Here is a 19,066-nt window from a genome sequence, read left to right as displayed (position 1 = left end):
ATGACCGGTCGTTTCGTCATGTGGAATCATGATAGCGTGATATCATACAATGAACATCTCATGCTTGTGGTGTATATAAAGGCTGACTTTATATATTATATATATCGAGCTTTGTTGTCACTTGTTGACTATTGAAGAGCTCTAGTTCCAAGCAGCAAAAAGCGCCCGTAGAAAATGAGAGGTTTGCCAACTGAAAAATCGTCACTGCCTTCCACTGTCTCACTCAGCGATGAGCAACCAAAACAGACCAGATTTAACTGGGTGAACAGGCACAAACAATCTCTAGTCTTACTGCTTGGATCCCTTTTGCCCTTTCAATTCTTCGTCAAGTCTGATCTGTCCTTCAATGGCCTTTACCAGTCCTCGCCATTGGCTTCGAATGCTCTCAGAAAATCGAGTTGTGAACAAGCGGATGCCATTTATCCCAAAGTACAAAACGTGTCATCCCTTGTGGTAGGTCAGAAAGAGAGGATCATTGATTGGATCTCTGGTGCTGTACAAGTACCTACAGAGACTTTTGACGATTTTGGTAAAGTTGGAGAAGATGATAGATGGGATAAATTTTACAAATTCGATGGATGTAAGTTGATTTCTTCAAGGAATACCGACATTATTATTCTGATCCGTGCTTTCTTGCTCCGGCAGATCTCAAAAAGTCTTTTCCATCAGTGTAAGTACTGATCTGATCTGAATTATATGCATGATGGAAGAGATTGACTTCCACATCTCATTGGTGTAGATATCAGAATTTGAAGCATACTCCTGTGTATACCCATGCACATCTATTTGAGTGGGAGGGTTCGGATCCTTCGCTCAAACCTCTCCTTCTCACTGGACACACAGGTAAGTTGGTGTTTATAATTCAGAGCCAGTTTCATATCTGATTAATCTTTTTGGTAGATACCGTACCTGTACTACCAGCAAGTAGGCACTTGTGGAAGCATGATCCTTTTTCTGGATATTACGATGGAGAGTTTATCTGGGGCAGAGGCTCCAGCGATGATAAATCGGGTGTCATAGGTATCTTGTAAGATCATTTTGCTATCTCTTTTATACCGAACCGTGAACTGTGGACTGACGACATGCTTCACGGATTGTAGATCTGCAGTTGAGTTACTTCTGGAGTCAGGGAAATTTAAACCTGCCCGGACAGTCATCCTGGCTTTTGGTAATGATGAGGAGATAGCTGGAAATGTAAGCCACTTCTAGATGGCACAAGACCTTTTGCTGATATACGCATGAGAATAGGGTGCTCTTCATCTAAGTCAACTGATTGAGGAGAAATATGGAAAAGACTCAATTGCTATACTCGTTGATGAGGGAAACAAGGTCGATGAAGCTTGGGGACAAGTGAGTAAATCGACGACCCAAAATCAATGAGAGTGATTCGTCATTGTCTAACACATTTCGACAGGTACTTGCAGCTCCAGCTGTGGCCGAAAAGGGTTCTCAGAACATTGAAATCAGAGTAGAGACTCAAGGTGGTCATAGTTCTGTTCCTCGTAGGTTATACTGTCCCCTTCCCGGACAAGATATATGGGGACATGGCTAAATCAATATTAGCTTCTCACACCGGTATTGGATATATATCTCTCCTTATCGCTGCGCTCGAAGCACATCCTCATGTGCCAGAGCTTAGAATAGATTCACCTTTGGTCAGTTACCTAACCTGTGCAGCGGAGGTGGCTCCCAAGGCGCCCAGGACTCTCAAGAAAGCTGCCAAGAGTTTGGTTGATTCTCTCAAGTCGAAGAAAGGCAAGTATGACAAAAAAGCTCTCAAAGTGATCGAGGAATGGTGGATCACAGGTAGTTACGAGGATGGCACATTAAACAAAGGTCAGGGTAAAGCTATGGTCAGTACTACTCAGGCTGTGGATATCATTAATGGTGGTCTGAAAGTCAACGCGCTCGTAAGTAACTCTGTCACCATTTTATATACGTGATTGAGAAATAATGAACCATTAATTAATTTGAACTATAGCCTGAGAGTGTATCAGCAATCGTCAATCACCGAATCAATATTATTTCCTCTATTGCCGAACTGGAAAAACGTATCATCGATGTTATCAGTCCTACAGCCATTGAATTTAACTTATCCCTTGAGGCTTTTGGCAAAGATATCAAAACCGCCCAAGGCCCAAAAGCGGGTAAAGTCATCTTATCGTCTTTACACGGGTGAGTCGCCGCTTTCTCACAAGTTCATGCGGATTGGGGTTTTTTCGGAAAGACTTACATGACTTGACGATTGTAGCATTGACCCTGCGCCGATCACTCCTTTCACTCTTGAGGACCCTGCTTGGAGGGTTTTCTCCGGTACGACAAAAGGTGTTTATGCCACTCGACCCCAAGCCTATCTCAACGAAGAAGAAGCTAAGAGAGAAATCTTCACCGTACCGGCACTTTCAACCGGTGTAAGTGATTTTTCCGAGTCATTCTCAGATCTCTTTGTTTTTACTGAATTGACAATACAACGTGATCAGAATACCGATACCAGACAGTACTGGAATCTGACTAGTAACATATACCGATTTGCTTATCAATCAAGTAAAAATCCGAACATTCACACGGTCAACGAGGCTTTAGTAAGTCGATAGTAAAGTTATACTTTCCCACAAACAAATACATATGATAATAAATACAACATTGCAGTCTGCGGATGCTTTCGTCGAACAAGTTAGATGGTTTTTGAGCTTCATTGTCAACGTTGACGAAGCTACAGACTTGTAGATGCATCTACGGTCAATAGGGTCCTCGAGACTACGTAACGGATTGTCCGACGCGATTGCGTGTAGATAATGTTAGACTGAACGGACCTTGATATGATAATTGTGGGGATAGGGTACGATTTGATTATCTGACTGAAATATGCACATACCCTTCCGATCTCACCCTACACGGATGCACATGCAATAGAATGTACATTACAAGCGATTTCTGCTTCTTCTTCTCGCACAACTCACTCCACCGCTTTCTTCAAGACCATTTCTCGTCTTGTCTTTCCCAAGTACTCAGTAAATCCCAGCCTTTATGGGCGAGACATAAACCTCTGCCAGGCGGCTGATCTTTCAAGTTTGTTCCCGTGATACCGTAAACTCCAGCTAGTACTCTTGTCGGTATCGGTTTCCAGTTATAATACCCGTGCTCTTCCCATCCTGCAAAAATATCTACCAAAGGTGACCTCGTTTCCAGCTGTGATCGGACCTTTGATCGACAATGAACCAACTCATCCCCTTTCTCATTCTCATACGAGTAAACGATTATCCCTTGGAATAGCGGATCTTTCCAATCAAGCTTGGGGATATCACCATTGCTCATCAATGAGTTCTGGGATGTTTCGTAGCCTGGACACTGGATGATTCCCAGACTTGGCGCATGGACAAGGTCTAGAGGCAAGCGAGAAATCAGTGTTGACATAGCACCCAGACGAGGCTCGGCGAGGTGTTGCCAAGCATGATGGGATGATGCATATGTCGATAGGTTAATTTGATATCTTCTCAATCTTGGTAAAGGGGGAATGATCCTTCCCTACACAAGGTCAGAAGTACAGTCTCAATGAGGGAGATTTCAACTCGGGCCTCCTCTCAATGACTCACTATGATCTCGCTTTCTTTGAGCATGCCAGCGGTCCACGTAATTATCAGGCTCTCCACTTCGGTCCAGCCATCTAGTGAAGTGATGGCATCTATGCATCTTGAGGAAGTTTCCAACTCTTTCAATCCCTTGAGTTTACTCATAGATTTCAACAGACCGTCTTGCTTATCCGGGCGCCATGACAGGACTTGATCTCTAAGTGATACTTCTTTCAGATATGGCGCAGCTTTCACAACATCGTCCAAAGTGTTTGTGAAGGAAGGTTGCATATCTTCAACTGATAATACCTTCAAGCATGGCAATGATCCGAGTTTCTCTTGAACATCTTCAAGTCTTTGGTGGTACCCTCTATCCCCTATTTGGCTTCCGATATGAAGTACTTGAATACCAGGAGCTGATTTGAGCATGGACTGTACTGTGAGACTCCAGTTATCGGTGACCGTCACTTTGAGCATCTTGAGTCGGACAAGTGGACTTTTTTCCAGAGACTGAAAGAGCTGTAAGGTGGTTATAAATTCTCTGAGGCTTTGATTCGCCAGCGTATTTGAAGAAGCAGTAGGAAACGATAATACAAATTCCCTCAAACTGGGTAAAGACTTTAAGAGCTTTGCTAGATCCAATGGTATCTCAAGCCGCAACTGCAAATCTAACCTCTTGACAAATCCCTTCCTCCAGCTTTGTCGCTCAAGCAAGTGATTCAAATGAAAAATGAGTGATTGAGATCTTAGAGCCCATATATTCGAATGAGTTTTAGCGAGACTGTCAGAAAGATCATCTTCTTTTTCCTCTTCTTCTTCAACCTCATTTTCCCCAAATGGCGGAGACTGGAAAGAACTTAGACGAGATGTTGTATCGGTTCCAAAGATGTCACTTTGCGTTATGCCGATACTTTCCCATACTCGAGATTCAGCTGATGGTTGAAGTTGAAGACAGACAGTGGAAAGTGATGTAGCAGAACGACTGTCGAGATGAGATGTGATTTGAAAGAGTACTTCCTGTGGGAGATCTAGCAGCCCGCACTGCCGCGGAAGGCGCGAGGTCATATGCGTTTTACAATTGTCTGGCTAGTCGATAAGACAGAAACTACGAGGTATCCAAGGTTCAGGGACGAGAGGGACTTTGTGTATAAGTGCAGAATGAGAGACTCACAAAGAAGACGGAATAACATAGCATGCTAAATTTGCTAACTGACTTTCCTTAGAGTGATCAACAAAAGTGTTATACATGAACAGAAAGTTGGAAACAAAGGACATCTGCATAAAGTTTGTAGAACATTTCCTTTCATTACAAAGTAGGTACATTACCCCTTGCTGCTTATCCTTTGATCCAGCTGTTTTTATCGATTTCAATTTTTCTTTCACACGGTACAACTCTAATTGCATTCCAACAAACTTCTTTTCGATGACACTATTTCCAATTTCAGTACACAAAGAAGAGCGAAGACGACATAGCGAAAGATAGGATTAAGGACTGAAACAGAAGAAAAGCAATCTGGGTATGCGTAATGCATGGATGATAAATAACGTTTTATACTTCGTTTTTGTGTATCGACGAAGGAAGGATCAATGCTGGGAAAGCAAACCAAACGTCAGAACGAATCAGAAATTTCCTGTTGGCGGAATGGACTCACTTGCATTTTCAGCTAGAGAAGAAAGCACAACCTAGCACTCATTGACCGGGTCTAAGATTTTTACTTCAATTTCAGTCATGATATCCTTTCTGATGGCCGCTAACGCTTCCAAAGGTCGGGCGGAAATGGTGAGTGTTTTTAAGCTGTCCAATCTTGATAATTGCTGGATGAGGGGATTTTCTGACTTTGGCGCCCATCTACCAACAGGATCTCCCAAGATCAGGTGCTCAACTTGATCAGAGGTTTGAATGAGACTAGCCAGCATGCTCGCCATCTGCTCGTACATCTCCTCCACTTCGATCCGCCTCAAATGTGGCAGTCTTGGCCACTCTCTTTCATCCGGTTCCTCGAAGAACATTTTCTTCTCCCATCCGCCACAGTAAATGCTTTCCGGTGTCAATTTCAAGCAGGTGATCATTGGAGCACAAAGCAAAGCAGCTTGAACAGTATCCTGCCACTTATTGTTGAGGGTAAGGTGAAGTCGCCTTAAGCTGGTCAACTGTTTGTCCATCCCCTCAAAAAGCTGAGTAAGACTCATTTGGCTGCAGGACAAATTTGGGTAGCAAGGATGATATGGGGGTTTGAACTCCAACTCATTTAATGAGCCGGAGAGTGAGACGAGCAGTTCTTGCAGAGGTTCGTTGATGACAGTATCAATGTCTACGGATATCGTTCTGACACTTCTGAGCCATCGGGGATGAGCGTACAAGAGGATACGAATATCTGCCATCAGATTGGTGACTCTGAAAGAGGTCGCACATGGGAAAGACACTGTGGATAAGAGTCGAGGCCAAGTCCCCCTGGCGTCTTTCAGTTGCTTCCCGAAGATGATGTTCCCCATCGAGCTCTGGTCTGACCCATAGAGTGACAGATTTAAGTGGGTCCATGCGCTGGATTCTGCAGAGGGCTGAAGAGCCTTACAGGTAGTGGCAAGACTGAGACAGGCGGAGCGGTCGAGATACGATGTGATGCACAGAAGGATTTCTTCGGGCAGGTCGATGATTGTAGGTGACATTGTACTACGAAATAGATAAATTTGGGTGGTAATCAGATGGGATTATTGAGGTTGGTGTGGGCCTGGTGTTGAGTTTACAATGAGTGGCAACGTGAAGATATTTGAACAATGAGAATACCATATTCGAATGCGATTTTACTCGAATATATATAGCTTTGTGAGTCGTGAGTAGAATTGTGGATAGGAGATCTCGCCTCTTGATTTTGTCAACCTTAATAATCATACAGTAACCCGTGCGCAATTGCGGCAGCATAATCAGCATGGGCAACCGCTTCTTAGCGGCAAACGACAGACCTAGCAAGCAATTCGCATCACCTATGCGTATGGATTCAGCCATGACGGGATTATAGAGCAGGAAATCGCCGCTGGATCAGCATAACACTACCAACCAGCAGGGTTCACGTATACCATTGCCAACCTTGTTTTCCGATTTCTGTTGTGGCATTTTTTTTCCTGGTATTGGCCGTTCTCATTGTGTAAGACATGTTCAACCTAATTTTTCGTTATCCCTCACATTCCGGCAAACGAACAAGACATAGGACAGCGTACGTGTGCAAGCAATGATGTTTCTCATTTCGAAATGGCAATGGTGCGCACTAACCATATCGCGTGGTGTGCCTATTATGACCGACACACGCGCCTAACATGACACGAACGTGAACGCGCCAAGATAGAAGATGGTGACTTCCTCTTTAGTTGTTTTAACCAAAAAGATCAAGATATGTTATGATTACCATTGCTGTGTTGTTATATCTCAAATGCTATGCTAAGACATTCATTGTATTCCCATTACAGTCAACCTTATTACACCTAAACCATTGTACGCTAGTTCTGAGATTACGTCAATCCAGCTTGCTCTTTGACAGGGATTTCTTCATCACGACCACCGCGACGACAACCCGATCACTTCAATTTATCTTCCCCACCGGGAATACGACACATATAACACACTACTTAATACCCTCTCGCTCGCTTCTATCCAATAATACATGCGCTCTATATTGGCAACTGATCAATCTATGTAAAAGGTTTACAACCACGAGTTTCCTATATACTTGCGATTCATTTGAACCAACGATTCCACTCAAACAGAAGATTTGGTCACAACAATGACTTCAGCCGCTGTGGAACCGAACGAGCTGGGTACCTTGATAGTCGTAGTTGGGAAAGCAGTGAGTGAATGATCTTCAGTCTAACCAAATCTGGTATAGGGACTGATAATGCCTGTATCAATAGAAAAACCTAGTCAATAAGTCTAGATTTGGTAAACAAGACCCTTTTTGCAGTCTTTCTTACGGAGAAACGAGACAAAGAACAAAACCCATAAAACGGTAAGAAGCCTCAAGGCCTCTTTGCAATTAACAGAGGGGGATCTTGGCTCATGATGCTTATAGAGGAGGGCAACATCCGGAATGGGATGAAGAGCTTCGGTTTGCAATTGTGGAAGACGTGGATGATGTACTAGTCCGCTCTGAATCCCAATCCGATTCCCTCAACTCATCCCTTAACGGTGCCCCCGCTCCTTTACCTAAGGACACCCCGGCAGGAGTTATCACATCCGCTGCACTGGCCAATAAAAGCAGAAAGGGACCGCTAAACAAGAAGGGGGGGAAAAGCATGAAGGTGGCTTGTTATGCCGATGATGCCAAGGAGCCAGAATTGATAGGAGAGTGTGTGGTAAATATAGACGAAGTGCTAAAGAAAGGAGAAGTAGACGGTAAGCTGTCGAATCGTGATCTCTCCCGAGCTACTAGCTGATGTCTCTTATAGAATGGTACGAATTTCTTTACAAAGATAAATATAGTGGGGAGGTATACCTTGAAATGACCTTCTTCTCGAACGTAGGTTGATCTCTAGCTTGGTTCCTGCTCCAAACCTGGAACGCTGATACAATCCTTACTTAGGGTGTACCTCCTGTCCGACGTGATGTCCCTCGTCCACCCATACACAACTATGGGGCCACAGGTGGATTCAACGCTAGCCCTTCCGGATCACTTGCATCAGCAGCTAGCAGGACAAGAATAGCCGGTAATCTCACAGCATCCGGCAGTGTGTCTGGCATGAGCCTTTATATTCCCCCATATGTCCAACCCGGTCGTGCTCCCTCACCCGGTCCTTCCTTACATGCGCAACCTCGACTCCCACCTTCTGGCAGTTTTCATGAGCTAGGCGTACCGCCGGTCCAACGAATGGGTCAAGATATGCCATCGACAACTTATCCCACACACCCTCCCTATCCATCCAGTCACTCTACGCTACCTGTACATGATTCTCAATCTTCCATCGATGCTCTGACTAGACCGATGTCTGCAATGTCCATCGGCCAATCATACGCATCTCGGCCCCTGGCCGCGACTCCTGGCCCTCCACCTGTATCATCGAACATAGGTCACGCGTATGGTGCACACAGGCATTCAGTCGGAGGATCAATTGACGCTCCCTGGTCTTCTCACTTAGCACAAAATCAACCGGCACCTGCACCAACTCCTCATCCCAGACCGATGTCATCGAACGATGCGTTACCCTGGGAACAAATTCAACGGATAGAGCAAGAAAGATTGCAAGCTGGAGCGACGCCTATGCCTCGACCGAATTCGGGACAAGGTTATGGAGCTGTAGGCAATCAACAATACCCACAACAATCGCTTGCCATTCAAAATCATCGGATTCCGTCCACTATCCCAGAATCACTACGTCCTGCTGGACCACCGCAACATGAGCAACATATCCCACCTCGAGCTCAGAGCTTTTCCTCTCACTCAATACGTCCTCCCATGACTGCTGCATATCCCAATCTGCCACCCACACCTACACCTGCCCAACCGCTACCACCGCACTCTGCTCCACCGATCAATCCTTCAACTTCACATCACTATCAAGTACCAGCGTCATCGTTTGGCACTCTGACCCAGCCTGTAGTCGACCTTCACAGAGCTGCAAGTCCGGGACCCAGTCATTATCCCCTGCAACCCAACGGATCGTACCAGGATGTCAATGCTCCTCAGCATTCTTACCACACACCGACGAGAGACAATACTTACCCTCCTCGACCTGTCGAGTATCAACAAACACCACCGCCAACTCAAACATACTCCCCCGCCTATGATAATTCATCTCAGCAACCATACCAAGCCACTCCACCTCCCCAACAATCGGGATATGCGTATGGTCAATCGACTCAATCACCTCCTCGTCAACCCTCCGTGGCCTCATCAAACGATAATGGATATGTGCCCTGGTATCAGCAAACCCAATCAAATATGCAGCTGCGACACACTCCACCACCTCAATCCCAATCTGCATATGGGCAGCAAAATGGTGTTCAATATGAACAGCAGCCTTCGGTTGGGGAGATACCACCTTCAATGTCGCAATACCCACAGCCTCTACCACCAGTACCGCAAAGTCGACCTCAACCACCTGCTCCAAGACGACGTTCGGTAGGTTACTACCCATCTGATGAGCTGTACGCCCAGCAGAGACAAGAATCTCAAACACCTCAACCTCCACCATGGCAACAAGGGCATCAACCACGCCAATCGTACGATCAGAATGGATATGACGTACAGAGGCAGAACGCTTTCTCACCTTTACACTCCACCTCCTATTCTCCTCATCCACCTCAACAACCATCATATCAAGCTATAGCAACCCCTTCACCGCCTAATCAACAAAACTGGCAACAACCACAACAGTACAGCGCTCCGCAGCCTCCTCCCACTCCACACAATGCAACAGGATACTATCTTCAACAAGGACCTCCGTCAAATCAGTATCAACCTCCTCCTCAGAACGACTATAGAGCAACTTCACCCCGCCCTTCAACGCACGACTACAATCGAACATCATCGCCCCAACCGTATGGCCAAGGAGGTTCCCAAGTTGGATTCAACGGCAGATCCCCTTCGCCACAACCTCCTGTGCAGAGCCATCAGCCTCAGCAGGATCCATGGCAGAATCGCAGCCAAGTACCGCCGCCACCGATACCTTCCAATCAACTGATACCGCCCACTTCCACATCTCAAGATCCCAATAGATCAACCTCGCCATCACAATCGGTGAATGGCAATGGGAATGGAGTCAGAACAGACTGGAGATCGTATATGAATAGTCTCGCAAGTACTGGATCAGGTGGTGGTGTCATGCCAGCTAGGACACCAAGTCCACAACCGCCACCTAAAGACTCAAGGGGACAACAACAACAATGGTACACTCCGCCTCCTAGTTTGCCTAGTTCCATAGCGCCACCGGAAGGGTGGAGAAGCACTTTGCCAGCTCAAACGGATGGCCATGCTTGGAGGGGATAGCGAGGTACGGCAAGGGACCGATGCAAGAACAAAATGCAATCTGGCAACCGATTTGATCTGCTTTGAAGGGTACGTATCAAAGGGTTGAGATTTTACGCATAGATATATCTATTTGTATATAGGAAAAGACGAAATGTACAAAATTGTCTGTAGTATCATAAACTCATACAACGATACTCGAAGAAGGCAAAAGAGAGAAGAGAGAAGATCGCAAGAAGAATTGTTGAGATTATGCTCGATGCCCTGACTTGTTTATGCGTTAGATGCAATCACTCTGTACTTCATATTCACTGTATCAGACAAAGACTCATCAATATCCTTGCATGCATCAATTCCATTTTGAGAAGTGGGCTAAATCGTAAAGAAGGTATAATCGTCGAAATGGGGTCTATCTCACTTCGCCTTGTCTCAATATCCATTCAAGCGTAAATCATAATAGGAAAAGTGTGAGCTAAAGATAAAAGCTAAATGATCTGAAGACTAAGATATAGGATGCAAATCTTGTTGTGTGAATATATATATATGTAACAATCCTCAAAATCTGAGTAACTCCTTTACCCCTCTCTTGGTTTTAATATGTCCATACCCAGACAAAGCAGACTCTCTTGATCGTTTGGTAAAACATTACATCAAAGACTAGCAGCTACATCAAGATTCAAAGGATTACTTGCTAATCGCAAAATCTCAGCCGAGACTTGTTCGTTTGTTGAACGTATTGTTAATCGACATAATTTAGCTTCTTTGTTAGGTTCTAATCTGCCCAAAATACCACTGAAAACGACACGGTTGTACAAATCAGTACTGAACGTTCTTCCAAACAATGATCTGAATTCAGGATTGGTGACTCACACTTTTCCAGCTGATGACATATGCAACACACCGGCGAAGACGATCTATAACGATTATTAACGATTTTAGCGCTCGGCTCAGAGCTTCACACGGAAACTAGCTTACATTTTCGGGTTTAGGATCAATACCGCTCAAAACGGCCAATCGATTTCCTGCTATGATACGACTATTTCGTGGTATGTCAACATCATTTGAAGATGTCAATCTTATAGGGAAGATCTGTTGAGCTTCTCTTGGTGCGCCTATGTATACATATTTCGATTTATCAATCATCTTGTCTTGGCTTGCTTGTCTCTTGGATTTGCAAAAGTCCATTCAACTTACCTCCTATAATCTTCCATCTTTCAAAGAAAGGACCAGATTCTAAAGTAACACCTTCCACGAATCTACTTAACGTGATAGGTAATTTCAATACGATAATTTTAGGTTCGTTCTCAACCAAATAACTGATTCTCAATAAAGGTAATTGGCCTAAACCACCACCCCCGAAAGCGTCTTTACATTCAATATGAATCATCTCTTGAATTTGCGCACCGCCGTTGATCTCCGTTATGGGCGCATCATGGAATGATGCTGATAAAGAAGTCGAAATTGGGTTATCAATAGTGGCGAAGAAATTCGATAATTTAATATCTATTTTGTTTCCGAAGAATAAAGCTAATCTTCCCAAGTGACCATGATATTCCGCTTTAATACCTATTTGAATTTGCGAATCTTCATAGAGAACACCTTCATTGGAATACGTCAACCTTTCAAACCACTGTTACATGAAGCCATTAATCGAAATTAGCCTAGAAACTCGAACTTTCGTCACAAGGCAGCCAGCCTACTTACCTTTTCGACGTGATCTCCTACCGTCAACGAAGCTACTAAAGCGGGATTCACACCACCGAGCGTAGCGGTATGTAGTAAGTCTCCATTGGCCTGAGACGGGGAGGATATCGTTGAATCTTGTTGAGTGATAGGGGGAGTAGGTGTTTCGTATAGTTGAGCTAGATCTGTCGATGTGCCAGTAGGTTGAGCAGGATTAGACATTAGTAGAGGTTCATCTTGAATCGTACCATTTCCATTTGATGACAGATCCAAATCAGCTAAAGATGACATTATATCTTCTGCTGGACCAAGACCAGAAGAAGTTGTTCCCATCATAGTATCCATTCCTGTACTCATCGATCTTTGACTTTGAGGTTGGGGTTGAGGTAATGGCTGAGGTGGTAAATGAGGTTGAGGTTTTGTTTGTTGTTGTTGCTGTTGCTGTGATGGTAAATCCGATATAATAGAATTTGAATCTGCCGTGTTCTTTCTGAAGTTTTTGAATCTTTCAGCTTCTCTACCTTTATTGTCTGCTTGATGACCTATTATCCACGTCCGTTTATCCTGTGCTTGTTCACCTCGTTTATGTAATCTATTTACTAAAGCAGATTCCCTCTCGGGGAAGATAGGCATTTCATCACATATCGTAGCTAGTAGATCATCATCTTCTTGACGTGTTGCCAAAGCAAGATATTCACAAGCTCTTTGTTGTAATTCGGCGTCTAAAACGTGTGTATACCTTTCAAAGATGTTGATCAAATGATCCTTGATCTCAGGGAAAAGGTTCACCCACTATCATGGATGGAGAGTCAGCTTGTTATCACTTGGCGCAAGAGGGAAGCTCACTTTGACATATGTGGTTAACAGTAGAGCCCTAGTAGGCGCTGTACACAGATTGACCTTTGAATGTAAAGCTTGAAATTGTTCTATTGGACTACAACCACTTTCGTTCGCTATCAGATGACCAAATTCACCTAATATGTATCCTGTTCACTCATCTACATCAGCTGAGCTTTTCGATTACGTCTGGGTTGACAGATGCTTACCTCCTACTCTAATCATATTCTCATGACATGCAATGGCTTGTAAATGCTGATATACAGCTTGGGCAGCATACATTTGCAAATCTTCGTTATTGGTGACTAATTGAACCACTCTATACCAGACTTCCGCTCCTACGTGATCACCCGCAGTGGCAATCAACTGAAGAATCGTATCCACATACCACTCGTACTATAATATGTCAGCTTAATCTTGCATAATAATGACAATGGTGGATTGATAACATACCTCAGTTGCGAATCTTTCAGTCAAGATGGCAATTTTCAATACCATTTCTTCCCTTAGATTGTAGTCTGCCACTTGTAAATATCTGACTAGTTCTCCAACGATGATCTTGGAATTCGTTGTATCACACATTGAATATAGTAAATCTAAAGCTCTTCTTCTAACTGATATATCACGATCCTTCAAACTTTGTATAATGATGTTTTGATGTTTCTTAACGGCATCTAGTGAGATTGAAGTAGCTGCAAGATGAGCCATAGCGTCTAGTCCGAGATATCTAACATTTGTTTCCTTCGCCATGATGAATCTTCCCAAGAGTACTCCGGCGCTGTGACATACTTTAGATTCTGGGTCTATGTGGATAGCGAGGTTGATAGCTTCGAATAAAACGGCATTTTGTGCGTTGTTATGTTGAACGTTCTAAGATGAGATATCAGCCGAACTCGACGAGCTACGCGTTCACCGACTCACTCGTGGTGTTTCCTGTGAGGTATCAACGATAGCTTGAATGATACCATTGACCATATCAATGACCTCGGGGTTGTCTGAAGGGATTCGATTAGTTTTCATATCTCTGAGTGCACAGGGCTACAATTGACTCCTCGGCTTACCTGGTGGAGGGTAATATTGTAACAATCTAAGGAGTTTGATCTGTAACCAAGGATTTGACACTTTGTAGTAAACGTATTCTGCTGGTGTTTCTTGATCGAACACAATCTATTTATAACGCTCGCAAATCAGCTCATCTTCTTTTGCAGTATGTGAAGAACAGGAGATGAGATACACTGCCTTACCTTATCTAGCCTATTGACAGCTTTTTGATAACAGCCACTGAACGCTTCTAAATGATCTTGAGCCATTGCTGTGATCAAAGTCGTTATTGTCATTACTACACTTTGATCATAGTCATCCATCATATGAATTATCCTTTCCGCCCAATCTCCAGCCGGTAGTACTGTTGGATGCTTTCGATATAATCGTAGTAATGTCAAAGCAGCTTTCTTCTTCACAAATGTGGTCGATGTTCTAAAAGCGATAGCAAGGTCATAGTCAGCCCACCTTCGAGAACGTGCTTACTTGTTGAGTTAGAAGCGAGATATCAGATACTCACTGACTGATCATCGATCTATATACGTTCTCTCCTAGAGCTTCTGCCATTTCTTGTCCTCCTAAAGTCGCAATAGCATGCAAGGCCAAGCAATTGTAAATCTCATTATTGTCATCGAGATCTTTTCGGAATGAGTTGATCACCAATCGAACCATATCCGAGTTCTCGTGCATGAGTAATGTACAAGCAAGGTATCCCTATAAGGGAGGATATTCGATTAGCACGAGTTCGTCATCAACAAATCCGAGATATGACCAAACAGTGTCAATATGAATATATCCGCCAACTTACAATCTGTTTCTCGGAATATTTTATACTACTAATGAGGTTGACAGCTTCCATATGTCCAACATCAACTTTATATCCCAAGATATAAGTGAATACCACTTTGGCAAGGTATTTCTTTTTTTGATATCCGTCTAAATTACCATCTTTGAATTTCTGTCTGATATGTGCCATTTCACGATTTATACGTTTCTCCTCCAATTCTCTCACCCGACATGCTCGTAGATCGGATATATACTGCATTATCGTCAGCGACTGTATCCCTATCGAGGAAGAATAAGAGCTGGGACTGAAATGTAGTCTGGGTTGTCGAAGCGACGATGTCTTCGACGGAACAAGAGAGGACTACTTACTTGGGTCAAACCCCTCATAGAGGTCGCCATGTTGCCGAAGTCTTCCGCTGGCTTGTTCTTGTTCACAAAGAGTCAAAGAGATAAAGATGTGGAGCCTAAGAGTACAGTCGTCCACGCCTGTGTATTGATCAATGTGCCGGCGACCTTTACTGATGTGTCTTGACTCTCTCTGTACAGAACTCCAGTATCTGTTGTTATTTAGGGATCAAACATATATATACTTATGAAGACAACAATAATAAAAGCACAGAATACCTCTGTAGTGACGCGCTCGGACCCCCATCAGACCACGTGGACAGTCAGGGGGTATGAGCTTAGCTTTGTCATATAAACCAAGATTAATGCCACGTGTACAGCCGATTCACCGCAAACTCCGGATCCGAACTGTTTTGTGCCATGATCGATGAATTGAATATCTCAAATGTCAAAAAGATAACCAGGTCTATATATAATATATATATTACAGCGATCATACCCCATAACTCATAAGTGACCAAGTTCAATCAGTCACGTCTTCAGTCTGAACAGTACACACTTTGAACCCATTGGTTAACCAACTCAAAATGTCTAGAAGAGGATTCGATACTACCCTTTCATCAAACCCTTCCCAACCTACACCACAAGCTCAAACTCAACAGAATGTTCACAGAAATCGAAGCAAGCCCGACCGGAAGAATTCAGCCACTATCACACCACCTGATCCCGACCATGCAATCTCACATGTGCCCACACACACCTCAAATGAAAGAGCTCAACTTGACAAGAAGGCGATCAGTGGGGTCGCTGAGAATAGGAATGGGAACACTGAGACTCCAGCAGAAGTAGATGATGACGTCTGTTTCATCTGTGCTGAACCTATCACTTTTTGGAGTGTAGGTGTATGTGGACATAGGACATGCCAGTGAGCTTAGATCATCACTGGCACCCAATTGAATTGGGACGCTGGTCTATGGCAGCAACAACATGATATATATTATAATACATGCTGACGTGATCAAATCGTATAGTGTATGTGCAGTACGTCTAAGAACGTTTTACAAGTGAGTAGTTCAGAATTGGAATTGCATTTCTGAATCACTTGTCCTCACACATCTGTTTTCACTATGCTGACATGAGATTTGGTAGGAAAACCGATTGTACATTTTGCAAAACCCCACTACCCTCTCTTCTATTTTCAAGATCACCGACAGCTCCTTTCCCCACAGAACATCACGTCTCCCCTTCATCACCCAGCGTGATCGCAGCCGCCCAAGCCAAAGCTGAGAGTCTACCAAAAGGCTCCAAATGGGATGAAGGGATTATACATCCTGGTACATTAGATATCGGTGCTTTCCCTTATGGTGATGATATCCTCGGTGTCGTTTTTGAGGACGAAGACATGGTGGGTTATCACCTGTTTCCATCTATCACCGGCGACTTGAGCTGACGTGAGATTCTGAAAATCGGACAATAGATGGAAGCTACCCTTTTATTGCTGAGGTTCAATTGTCCATATCAAGATTGTCCATATCAAGGATTAAATTGGCAAGCTCTTGAAAGACATACATTATCAACTCACGGCTTGATGATATGTACATTGTGTCGATCAACTTTATCTAGATTCGCACATGAACAAGGACTATACCCACCTGGATTAATATCTTTACACGATCCATCAAAGTTGAAAAGAGGTCAAAGACAACCTAAATTAAGAGGACCGGATATTGATTTAGTTAAATCATGGGATGCACCTCATCCATTGTGCGAAGTGAGTGTTTTTATAACACTGACTACGGAGCATCGGAGCTCATTCGGCTTCGTTTCCGCCAGTTTTGTCATGAAGCTTTCTTTGGTCCCGATGAACTTTTCAAGCATATGAGATCGGATCATGAAGAATGTCATGTTTGCAGAGGATTAGGTGATAAGGATGTATAGTGAGTACCGCGTCAACTTCATGTCGGTGCATCGACTAACGGCGTTGCTACCACTTAGTTTCCAGAATTACAATGCTCTTGAAAAACATTTCAAGTGAGCTGTTCTACTTGTAACTCGTCAAGTGGCAAGTTAGCTAACAAACGGTTTTGATCAGCCAAGATCACTTCCCATGTCAACAACCGGTTTGTCTTGAAAAGAAATTTGTCGTCTTTGGAACGGATATGGACCTGAAAGCTCACATGATTACCGAGGTAAGTCAGCTAAGTTACGACGAAAGTGGATATTCAGCTGACACACCCATTTGTAGCACTCCGAAAACATGTCATCTAGAGACCGAGCACAATCTCGTCAGATAGCCGTTGATTTTTCCGAGAATCGTCGGGCTGGAAATAGACAACATGGCTCTAGAGGCTTTACCTTGGCACAGCCATTCGATCCGGCTCGTGGAGGTCCTTCGCGAATTAGAGAAGGACCAAGTCATCAACAGCTTGACCAGCCCAATCTTACGCCGGTACAAAAGCAGCAACAAGAACGACAATTGCATAAAGACAGACAAGAAGAGACAAGAAGGAGAAAAGCCTTTGCTACAGGATTGACTAGACCTGATGGCCAAAGTGGCTCGCATCAATCAGGAACAAGAAACGAAACTGGAAACGGGAGTGGAAGTGGATTTTCCACACCTAGAGAAGACATTGATGAAGTCACCGCTACGTGAGCTCAACTGTTTCATCTCTTCGCTTTATAGCCTTGGACGGTGCATTGCTGACCTTCAAATTTCTTAGTCGACACGCCGAATTGCTATCACGGGTAGCAATGTTAGTATCTGACTCCCCCACAAAACTCTCCTCCTTCCGTTCGGCCGTCCGATCATACAAAAATAATGAATCTGCCGCAAAGGACATGGTAGATACTATCTTCCACGTGTTCGATCGGGATCTAGATACCACTACCGGTATAGTGAGGGAAATCTCGAGCTTGTTCAGCGGCGAAGGGGATGGAGAGAAGGAAAGGAACGTACTGGAGGCTTTGAACGCATTCAGAGTTGAGGTGAGCTTTTGTGCCATATCCTTGGCCAGTCACCCGAGTCGTTAAAATCCGAAACAAAGGTCGAATACTGATATTTCGGGAATCTCATAGCAACAAGAACAATTCCCTTCATTGGGCAACGTCACGCCACAAGGATTAGGATCTAACTACGCTGGCATCACATCTGGTAAAATCCTGAATGCTAAGAGGACGACTAGAACTGGAGGTAGTTCAGGGACATCAAAATCAGTTTGGAGTAGGGTTGAAGCTGCAGCAGCCTCCAATCCAGTTAATCGACCTATCAGTAAAGGATTGAATGGAAGATATGTCCCTGGATCAGGATCCGCGCCAGCATCAGCATTCCCTTCATTATCTGGGCCTACACCCTCTTCGAGCAAAGTACATTCCACTCCTTGGGCAGGAGGTGGATCAGGGTCAACATCAAAATCACCTTCTGTACTGGCCGGACCACAAATTCGTTCAATCAATTTCCCAACTCCACCAATATCGAAATCTAAACCTCTGAACACCTCTGCTTTCCCCAGTTTACCTACGCCCGCGTCTGGGCCTGGACCAAGAGCGCTTAGTGCAAATGAAAAGAAAGCATTGTTTAGTAAACCGACTGCTAGGGAAGAAAGCATTCGAAGAATCACAGGAAATGGGCCCCCACCTCCGCCTAATAATGGTTGGGGATCATCTGTCAACGGTTCAGAAAATTTGACCCTCAATGAACATTCGAATGTATCGGAAGCACCATCATCGCAACCGACAACAACGACAACGGCGAATCCAGGAGGTGGGAAGAAAAAAGGTAAAGGGAAACAGCAACTGCTTTTCAGCGTTAGTGCCAGACCACAAGGCGGACCATCACACGGATAAACTATGGAT

The 19,066-nt window shown here is 44.1% G+C and overlaps 6 protein-coding genes across 6 annotated transcripts; 3 read left to right on the top strand and 3 right to left on the bottom strand.

Annotated features, from left to right (window-relative positions):
- Positions 1-174: 174 nt before the first annotated feature.
- IL334_005578 (uncharacterized protein) lies at positions 175-2,727 on the top strand (the record flags this gene model as incomplete). Its single annotated transcript, XM_062937289.1, has 12 exons — positions 175-580; positions 646-670; positions 740-843; positions 901-1,027; positions 1,101-1,194; positions 1,249-1,350; positions 1,415-1,502; positions 1,564-1,910; positions 1,982-2,175; positions 2,252-2,411; positions 2,481-2,582; positions 2,650-2,727. 12 exons carry the CDS (start codon positions 175-177, stop codon positions 2,725-2,727), a joined length of 1,827 nt encoding a protein of 608 aa, XP_062793340.1.
- A 246-nt stretch (positions 2,728-2,973) lies between these two features.
- On the bottom strand, positions 2,974-4,634 carry IL334_005577 (uncharacterized protein; the record flags this gene model as incomplete). The annotated part of the gene is made up of 2 exons (XM_062937288.1): positions 2,974-3,525; positions 3,594-4,634. The coding sequence occupies 2 exons, from the start codon at positions 4,632-4,634 to the stop codon at positions 2,974-2,976; spliced, it is 1,593 nt and encodes a 530-aa protein (XP_062793339.1).
- A 618-nt stretch (positions 4,635-5,252) lies between these two features.
- Positions 5,253-6,236, bottom strand: IL334_005576 (uncharacterized protein; the record flags this gene model as incomplete). Its single annotated transcript, XM_062937287.1, has 1 exon — positions 5,253-6,236. One exon carries the CDS (start codon positions 6,234-6,236, stop codon positions 5,253-5,255), a length of 984 nt encoding a protein of 327 aa, XP_062793338.1.
- A 1,109-nt stretch (positions 6,237-7,345) lies between these two features.
- IL334_005575 (uncharacterized protein) lies at positions 7,346-10,543 on the top strand (the record flags this gene model as incomplete). The annotated part of the gene is made up of 5 exons (XM_062937286.1): positions 7,346-7,408; positions 7,473-7,567; positions 7,631-7,953; positions 8,007-8,077; positions 8,141-10,543. 5 exons carry the CDS (start codon positions 7,346-7,348, stop codon positions 10,541-10,543), a joined length of 2,955 nt encoding a protein of 984 aa, XP_062793337.1.
- Positions 10,544-11,172: 629 nt separating this feature from the next.
- IL334_005574 (uncharacterized protein) lies at positions 11,173-15,268 on the bottom strand (the record flags this gene model as incomplete). Its single annotated transcript, XM_062937285.1, has 14 exons — positions 11,173-11,314; positions 11,393-11,436; positions 11,498-11,634; positions 11,717-12,152; positions 12,227-12,997; positions 13,052-13,191; positions 13,252-13,438; positions 13,496-13,912; positions 13,964-14,037; positions 14,104-14,209; positions 14,287-14,518; positions 14,604-14,797; positions 14,892-15,122; positions 15,239-15,268. The coding sequence occupies 14 exons, from the start codon at positions 15,266-15,268 to the stop codon at positions 11,173-11,175; spliced, it is 3,141 nt and encodes a 1,046-aa protein (XP_062793336.1).
- Positions 15,269-15,801: 533 nt separating this feature from the next.
- On the top strand, positions 15,802-19,057 carry IL334_005573 (uncharacterized protein; the record flags this gene model as incomplete). Its single annotated transcript, XM_062937284.1, has 10 exons — positions 15,802-16,139; positions 16,246-16,278; positions 16,364-16,619; positions 16,692-16,985; positions 17,048-17,151; positions 17,210-17,245; positions 17,307-17,403; positions 17,460-17,863; positions 17,935-18,199; positions 18,290-19,057. 10 exons carry the CDS (start codon positions 15,802-15,804, stop codon positions 19,055-19,057), a joined length of 2,595 nt encoding a protein of 864 aa, XP_062793335.1.
- Positions 19,058-19,066: the final 9 nt, after the last annotated feature.

This window comes from Kwoniella shivajii, chromosome 7, assembly GCF_035658355.1.
Source record: "Kwoniella shivajii chromosome 7, complete sequence".
In the NCBI taxonomy this organism is placed as follows: Eukaryota; Fungi; Basidiomycota; class Tremellomycetes; order Tremellales; family Cryptococcaceae; genus Kwoniella; species Kwoniella shivajii.
Note: the sequence above shows the minus strand (reverse complement) of the source record. Positions and strands in the feature narration are given on the sequence as shown.